Source organism: Ochlerotatus camptorhynchus, unplaced genomic scaffold, assembly GCF_037179485.1.
Source record: "Ochlerotatus camptorhynchus isolate MF236.1 unplaced genomic scaffold, CSIRO-AGI_Acam_v1.1 ptg000158l, whole genome shotgun sequence".
In the NCBI taxonomy this organism is placed as follows: domain Eukaryota; kingdom Metazoa; phylum Arthropoda; class Insecta; order Diptera; family Culicidae; genus Ochlerotatus; species Ochlerotatus camptorhynchus.
In genome coordinates this window covers 838503-846927 of record NW_027040648.1, presented here as the reverse complement: position 1 = coordinate 846927, position 8425 = coordinate 838503, and the positions used below count along the sequence as shown (strand labels likewise).

General features: G+C 43.1%; 1 protein-coding gene across 1 annotated transcript; it reads left to right on the top strand.

Annotated features, from left to right (window-relative positions):
• Positions 1–674: 674 nt before the first annotated feature.
• Positions 675–4529, top strand: LOC135701377 (pancreatic triacylglycerol lipase-like). Its single transcript, XM_065222153.1, has 4 exons — positions 675–862; positions 1548–1813; positions 1878–2691; positions 4084–4529. Exons 1-4 carry the CDS (start codon positions 739–741, stop codon positions 4491–4493), a joined length of 1614 nt encoding a protein of 537 aa, XP_065078225.1. The 5' UTR covers positions 675–738; the 3' UTR covers positions 4494–4529.
• The last annotated feature ends 3896 nt before the right edge of the window (positions 4530–8425 follow it).

The following is an 8425-nucleotide window of genomic DNA, read 5'->3' as shown; positions in this document are numbered from 1 at the left end:
ACAAAGACTCTTTTGAGGGAAAATGGAATGTTACAAATTCGACGCGTTTGTCAAGTTTGCTCTACACTGACAATATTCTCCCCACATTGCACTCACACATGTGCAAAAGCGGGAGCACATGGCCTACTGCAAAAGATTGTTTGCAACACATCAGCACAGCACAGAACAGGAGTGCGCACATGTCTGTCACGCTGCTGACCTCCACCTTATCAAAAAATGTTTGAAATGGTTAACTGAAATCAGTTCGTGAAATTTGGCTTTTCGCCGACCGAAGATCCGTTTATTACTCATCCCTTGTCGGCTTTGTTGTTAACGAAATTCAATTTCGTAGAATCGAGTGAATTCTCTCGCTTCGACAGCTATAAATATAGGGACTAGTCGACGATCACAACGGTGATTCGGTTGGCGCAAATCATAACAATTATGATTTTTTCGCTACACATCACTTTTAATTGATAATGAAGAGTAGCGGACCGATCGGCCGACAGTCTTCGGATGAAAGCCATCGAGTGCGGAGAGAAGCGTTGTAGTCGCGGATGTGGATTAATTGGAAGAAAGGCACCAAAGCGGAAAGAGAGTGCGCTCAATTTAAGGTTCGTCAATTGGTTAATTTGGGTGCGAAAGTGATTAAAATCGTCAGCTAGTCAACAAGTGCGTGATCCCGAAATTAGCGAGTTGCCTGTGGACGTGGTAGCCATCGATCGGTGAAGTGCCAAACTGATAAGAAGTATCAGCGTCATGGAAGTTACCAACACGACAGGATTCCTGTTGCAAACTATGCTGTTTATGTCGAATCATCAGTGGAATAATAGCCTGTATAATACGATCCACAATGTGTCCAGTACGAGCAACGCAACAGAGCGTGAGTAATATGAGTTTGTATGGTGGCCATGACCTATGGTTAGTTTATTTTTGCCTTCTTATCGCTAGAATAAAGGACTAGATTGCGCTAAAAATAGTGAGAAAGGGTGATGGAAAACAAATTTCCAATGATTGTGACGAGAATTCATGGTGAACTTTTGGTGCAGTGCACAGTGGCGGAATTAGAGTCTCTGTATGAGAGTCACGTCAAGAGAAAAACAGTGGAACTCGCATCACGGTTTTCGAAAGGTTCCCTTCCCTTTCACTTGGCAACAGAGGAATTTAGCATCAACTTCAGATGACTTCTAGCGAGAAAGCAAATTAGTGACTGTAGTAAATCATTATATCGGTGATTTTGTCAAATTATTTTAACGAACACTATTACCAACAATCAATTCGAAACTAACGATTTTAAATTGGCTCACTACTTGACTAGCCTATTGGTCTCAAGCAAATCGATTAACGTATCCCATTCTAGTATAAATTCTAGTACTACACAATGTTCGTTTGACAGATAAAATGAGGGGTTAGTGGATTTTCCTATGTTTCGAGGGGTGAATCGATGAGCTTGGGACCGAAGATAGTACCAGAGCTGAGCCAAAAAGTTGAGCTCGTTTCTTCGGGACCTTCTGGTCTTAGAGTTACCTCTATGCTATTACTACTATTACTAATGCTTTCCTTTTCAGCTTCAGAGGAAACCGTATGCTACGGTGTTTACGGTTGCTTCCCTCTCGGATACCCATGGGTCGACGAAAAGCGCCCACTGGCCTGGGCTCCACGGTCACCGGCGCAGGTGGACGTCCGGTTTCCGATTTTCAACATACCGGTGCGGGAGCATCCCCGGTTCGTAGACATCAACGATCCGGACGAAGTCCAACGTCTTGGAATCAATCCCAAGGGAAGGCTGTTCATCGTTACCCATGGGTACATCGAGTCTGGCGATCGACCTTGGGTAAGTTCACGGTATTTACGGCCCTGACTGAATGCCAAATGACTAATCGATTCTCAACATTCAGGTTCAGGGTTTCGTTAACACTTTCTTGGAGAACGATCCCGAGGCTACCGTAATGATCATCGACTGGCGTAAGGCTTCCGTCCCTCCGTACACGCAGTGCGTGGCAGATATACGGCTGGTTGGCGCGATCACCGCCCACGTGGTCCATATGCTCTACCAGGAACTGGGAATGCGAAATTTGGACAAGGTGCACGTTATGGGTCATTCACTAGGGGCACACGTCTGCGGATACGTCGGGTACTATCTTCAGAGGGACTTTGGCCTGAAGTTGGGACGCATTACCGGTATGGACCCGGCCGAACCGATGTTTTCCGATACGGATCCGATCGTACGGTTGGATTCTTCGGATGCCAAGTTTGTGGACATAATTCACACGGATGCCACACCATGGGTGGAGCGGTGGCCTCGCCCTGGTGGGCTCGGCATGTACCAGGCCATAGGGCACGTCGATTTTTACCCGAACGGAGGCAGCAACCAGGCCGGGTGCAACGATCCGATCGAGAAGTTCATCACCAAACATGAGGATTCGTTCTTCTGGGGTTTCCAGGAGTTCTTCGGGTGCAATCACCTGCGGTGTCACCAGCTGTTCACGGATGCCATTCCGCAGAAGTGTCCGTTTGTGGCCATAGGGTGTGAGTCGTACGAGAAATTCCTGGCCGGCGATTGCTTCGAGTGTGACGTGGATGGCCATTACTGTATCGACTTTGGACCGAATGCATATAACAGCTACCGGAGGCTGATCGAGAATGGGATCATGATCGAACCGAGGCCGATTCGGGCGTACATGATCACCGGGGATGATTCACCGTATTGTCGTGAGTATTTTTTGTTTTTGCAGGAGATGTTCAAATTAGATTGATCGCCGATCTTAGGTTCATGCTAGACACTTCTGTGAACTAACTAGGTGAAAAATAGCCAAAATGTAGTTGGACTTGGTCAGTGAAGACTCTGGACTTGAATATCTTCTTTTAACGATGCATTGTTTTGGTTAAAATGTTGAAGATTTCAAATTATGTGGACGGACCTGATGTAGTGGTTAGAATCCACACCATCCATGACCACGAAACAGGTCGTGAGCTCAAATCTCATCACTGAACAAGTCACGAATGACCAAAGATGTGTTAAATTGACCCTGATTTCGGTAATTGATCCTGTGGACTCATAGAATTTCGTAAAACTTCCCTGTAAAGGCGCTGTGGACGTTCCAAGATTTATACACTTTCGTTACTAGTTTGTGTTCTCCTTACAGTTCCTGTAGACATTTTTAGAACAAAGAACTCTAATGGATTTCAGTACAGTATTGGTAGATTTAGAGCACTGATTTTATATGAGCGACCCCGCCCACCTTAAATTCATGCGCTCCGTTTTTCTTCATCCGAAATAAATTGCTAATTATTCAAGATATTTAAAGATACTCGAAAGACTTTTCTGAAGCTTCCGGTGCATCCCTTAAGTTATTGGAACTACTCTTAAGATCTCTGAACTTCAATAAAGCTCACTAAACTTCTCTGAATTTCTTAGAACTTTTTAAATGTTCCCGCAATTTTCCGTTCGGCCTTGAAGTTATTTTCCCTTAAGTTTTCGAAACTTCTTTGAAGCTCACGAAGCTTCCCTTAACACCTCTCAATTTCTCTCACTTGCATGAAGCTTTCGTTTCTTCATGAGATCCCTATATTTTCAAAAAGTTCTCGGTACTTTTCTATCGTTCCATCTATTTTCCTGATATTCATGGTATGCCCTGAAGACTGGAACATGCCTGAAATTCTTGGATTTTTCGTAATCCCTCGTAACATCTCGAACTGCTTTGAAGTTCACTGATCTACTACTAGTAACAACTCTGCAGAAAAAAAAAAGAAACTGCCTATCAAACTTAACAGTTCTTTGGTTCTGTACAATTTTGAACCTCCCTGATTCTTCATGGAACTGCCCAGAAATAAAAGATATTATCCTAAAAATCTTTCTTGTTTGCAACATTGTTAGTGACTTATCGACCTAGCTTGTTTTCCGCGAGAAGCTCGAGAGATGTTACTTGTTACACGTTACTTGTGATACGAATGCATCTTTCAACAACAACAACAACAACAACAACAAAAATTTCGTTACTGAGGTCCTATTTTTTTTGGGACAATGTTTTCAAGAAAAACTTATTCAAAGCGTTACGTCTGCTGGTCTGCGGTCAAATGGCTCATTTCCCTCCTCTTTCACAGGAACCCACTTCAAGGTGAGCCTGGCCCTGTCGGATAGCGACGAAAGCCTCGTCCACGGCGGTGAAATCGGAAAGATGATCCTGGAAGTGTTCGGCCAGCTGCGCGAGCGCTCCGGACAGATGGAATTCTCCAAGGAGCCGATCTACTTCGAACCGGGCAAGAACTATTCCGCCGTCATGGCCGGCAAGGATGTCGGAATGCCGAAGAAGGCATTCCTCAGCTGGGAGTACCGGACGAATCCGTTGAATCCACTTACCTGGCGACTGCTGGCCGCACCCCGCGTCTACGTGGCTTACGTGATCATCCAAACGCTGGAGCACCGGTCGAAACAGAAGTTGTGTCCCCTGAACCAGCTGCCGGTTCAAGCCGATCGCGATAACGAGTTTCGGGAGGATTATTGCACTGATTGAGTGTTGAGTATTCTAGAATAAAGCGGTGAAATGAGTGATTTGTTCGTTTTATTTTTTTTATTGAAACACGTGCATCCGTTGGCACTAGAATGTATCACATTCACGTCGCGCAACAAACTCCATAGGCAACAGTTGTTGCCATCTAGCGGTGAGTGGCGTAAGATAAATTGCGCGACATTAAATTCTCCGCAGTACCTACACGGACGATGAGATCAACTCAAAATTGAGTTGAGTTCGATTCAATTGTGAAAAAGTGGATTTCCTTACAGAGTGAGTAAACATTTTCCGAGCTTTTCCAGGAAAAACTCCTCGAATATGAGAAAAATCGATGAAAATTTTACTCACTCAAGCAGTATACTAATATACTGAGCGAGACTTCTCTCGATTTTCCTCACACGGCCAATTAACCAACCCAAATTTGAGTTTCATTCACTCAAATTTTCAAAAACGTAGGTTACTCATAGACTAAGCAGTATTTTCCTTTTATTTTCCATGGAAAAACTTTTCTAATATGAGGAAAATCGAGAGAGGTTTAACTGAGTCTATTAGCACGCTCCTAGGCTGGGTAAAGTTTTCGTCAAGTTACCTCATATTCGAGCCGGTTTTGGAGGAAAAGCAAAGACAATTTTACTCAGTTTATGAATGACCTACACTGATATATTAAACTATTTCCATTTTGCTTGAAATTTAATTAATTTGTTATTAAACTCAGTTTAATCATATCGAATGATTAAAAATTAATACTCTCTTTCTAAAAAATAATCATCCGATATTAAACCCAGTTTAATCATGGTTGATTAGTTTGAAAATTATTTCTTTTGAAGGAATTTTAAACAATTTTGATTCCATTTTAATAACTTTTGATTGCATTTTAATCTCTTTTGATTATATATTAATATTAAAAAAGAATAACATTTAATACTGGAAAGATTAATTCAAATTTAATCATGCATGACTACTGCTCGGACTCAGTAAGTTGAAGCGGAAATCTGCTTACTTTTTAATTTTTTTTTTATTTAATTTATCTCTGAGTGTACGTTTTTGCAGGTTTGAGTGAAAAACCACTCAATTTGGAGTTGATCTCATCTGCCGTGCATATTCAAGAAGTTTTTCCTGGAAAAGCTCGGAAAATTTTACTCACTTTGTGCACGGTCCTTCAATCCCACTCAGGGAGAGATACCACAGAGAACAGACATCTAAGTTCGGTCAGAAACTTGTGTAAAGTTAAGTGGAAACGTCGCCGTTACGTACCGCTAGCATCTCCTGATTTCCTCTATAAATTTTGCAATTTTGGCCAATTTGGCGCTAGTATCGTTAAATTATATGTTGAAAATTGCAACTTGGCGCTACCAGCACTTAGTGTCCTATGTAAGTTGTGCAACGCCAGCGCCATCAGTTTGTCAAAGAGGGTGTAAAGGTGGGGAAGTCGCCGTTAGTGGTGCTTAAGTCAAATAGGAATCTTTACACTCTTCTTTCCTTTATTTAACGTCGGTCTCTGTTCCGCAATCTAGTGCCAATCACCGACGGACATCGATTGCCATCCATTGACGGCAATCGAATGTGCAGGAAGGCAGCTTCCACACCTGCGTAGGATATCGCACCCATTCAACACACATGGGCCGGGACCAACGCCTTTACTTCCCTTCCGAAGGAAGACGTGACCAGAGATTTTTATGCCTCAGAAAAATCCCACCGACCTCGGCTGGGATGGAACCCAGACCCATCGGGGTGTTAGAAAGCAGTCACGCTTACCACGACACCACCGGCGCCGGCAAATCTTTACACTCGTTTTTAGAAAAAAATTTTCGAGCCTCAACGTCTGTTCTCTGTGACTGTATTTAATGCATGATTTTTTATTGAATAATTTATTTTAAAAAAAAGTCACAGTATACAGTTGATCTGGTAACATCGTTTCACTACAGTGCCGTGATCCCATTTATTATTTGATGAACATCTTGCGGGCAGTGTTTGCTAAAATCACAGAGAACAGACGTCCAAGTTCGATCAGAAACTTGTGTAAAGTTAAGTGGAAACGTCGCCGTTACGTACCGCTAGCATCTCCTGATTTCCTCTATAAATTTATCACTTTCGACCAGCACTTAGTGTCTAGTGTAATTTGTGCAAAGCCAGCGCCATCATGTTGTCAAAGAGAGTTTTTAAGTGGGGAAGTCGCTGTTAGTGGCGCTTAAGTCGAATAGGAATCTTTACACAAGTTTTTAGAGAAATTTTGTTCGAGCCTCCATGTCTGTTCTCTGTGAGGGTACTGATCATCAGTGATAGTCGGGGGCGCACGATTATTGCGGTGTCGACCGGTCTGGTTGCCTGTTGCCGCCTTTTGGCGAATATTAATGAATTCCGCTCGCTTGGGGCTGTCGCGAGTGGACGCACGGTGGTTTCCACCGCAGTTGGCACACTTTGGCTCGTTGTCATCAGCTTGACCACAGGACGCTGTCGCATGTGTACCTCCACACTTGTCACAGCGTGGCTTCATTTGGCAATTTTTCGTGCTATGGCCGTAAGAGAGGCAGTTCATGCACTGCGTTACATCACGGTGTTGAGGTCTATACGACTGCCAAGAGATGATGACTTGGAACAGATCCTGGATGTGGTCCTTCAGCCCGTCAAGTGTGGTGGAGCCCTTGATAAAGTGAACCAGGAATAGCTGGTCCCGGTAGCAGGTCTTCGGCAAGGGTCGCCGATTCATCGGATACACTGCCTCTGGTTGTAGACCAAGCCGCTCCAGCTCAGCCTTCACAATGACCGCCTCGAATGACGGCAAACCTCGCAAAACTACCTTCAGTGGCTTCAGCGATGGCAAATCATGCGTGTAAAAATCCACCTTGTTGTCCTTCAGGAAACTTCCGATAGCCTTGTACTCCTTCAGCCTGGGGCACATATTTTTGTTCCGACGCTGCAAAGCTTAAACCAAGGCTGTAGGTTGTGATCTGTCAACACTGTCCTAACTTTGGACTCCTAAGCTGGTCGACATCCTTCCACAGAGAACAGACATTGAGGCTCGAACAAAATTTCTCTAAAAACTTGTGTAACGATTCCTATTTGACTTAAGCACCACTAACGGCGACTTCCCCACTTAAAAACCCTCTTTGACAACATGATGGCGCTGGCGTTGCAAAACTTACACTAGACACTAAGTGCTGGTAGCGCCAAGTGGCAATTTTCAACAGATAATTTATCGATACTAGCGCCCAATTGGTCGAAAGTGGAAAATTTATAGAGGAAATCAGGAGATGCTAGCAGTACGTTTTTTTTTTCCTTTGTTTTGTTTTTTTCCGTCGATCTTGTTTTCCGTGCTGAGCACCAATGCTACCGACGTGCCAGGAAGGCAGCTCCCACACTCAAAGATAAATTAAATCAAAAAAGCTTAAAAAGTATGCAGATTCCCGCTTCACCTTATTGAGTCCGAGCCATGATTACTTCGGCAGTAAACATGCATGATTAAATTCGAAATAATCTTTCCAGTATTAAATTTTATTCTTTTTCAATACTGATATATAATCAAAAAAGATTAAAATTCAATCAAAAATTATTAAAATAGAATCAAAAATGATTAAAGTTTATTCAAAAAAAGATAATCTACAATCTAATCATCCATGATTAAACTGGGATTAATATCAGATGCTTAATTTTTAGAAAGAGAGGATTAATTTTTAATCATTCGATATGATTAAACTGAGTTTAATGTCAAATTGATTAAATTTCAAGCAAAATGGGAATAGTTCAATTTATCAGTGCACACCTGGACCCTACCTATCGACCCATCAACTCATGAACCGGGGACCAACGGCTTTACTTCCCATCCGAAGGAAGGCGTGATCAGAGATGTTATGCCTCAGAACATCCCGGCGGCGCCGACTGGGATTGAACCCAGGCCTGCTGGGGTGAGAGGTAATCACGCTTACCACTACACCACC

Excerpts from the sequence above, each read along its gene's own strand:
- LOC135701377 (XM_065222153.1), top strand. The coding sequence starts at position 739 with ATGGAAGTTACCAACACGACAGGATTCCTGTTGCAAACTATGCTGTTT. Across the intron at positions 1,814-1,877 it reads AGTCTGGCGATCGACCTTGG|GTTCAGGGTTTCGTTAACAC; the intron begins GTAAGTTCACGG and ends CTCAACATTCAG. Across the intron at positions 2,692-4,083 it reads GGATGATTCACCGTATTGTC|GAACCCACTTCAAGGTGAGC; the intron begins GTGAGTATTTTT and ends CCTCTTTCACAG.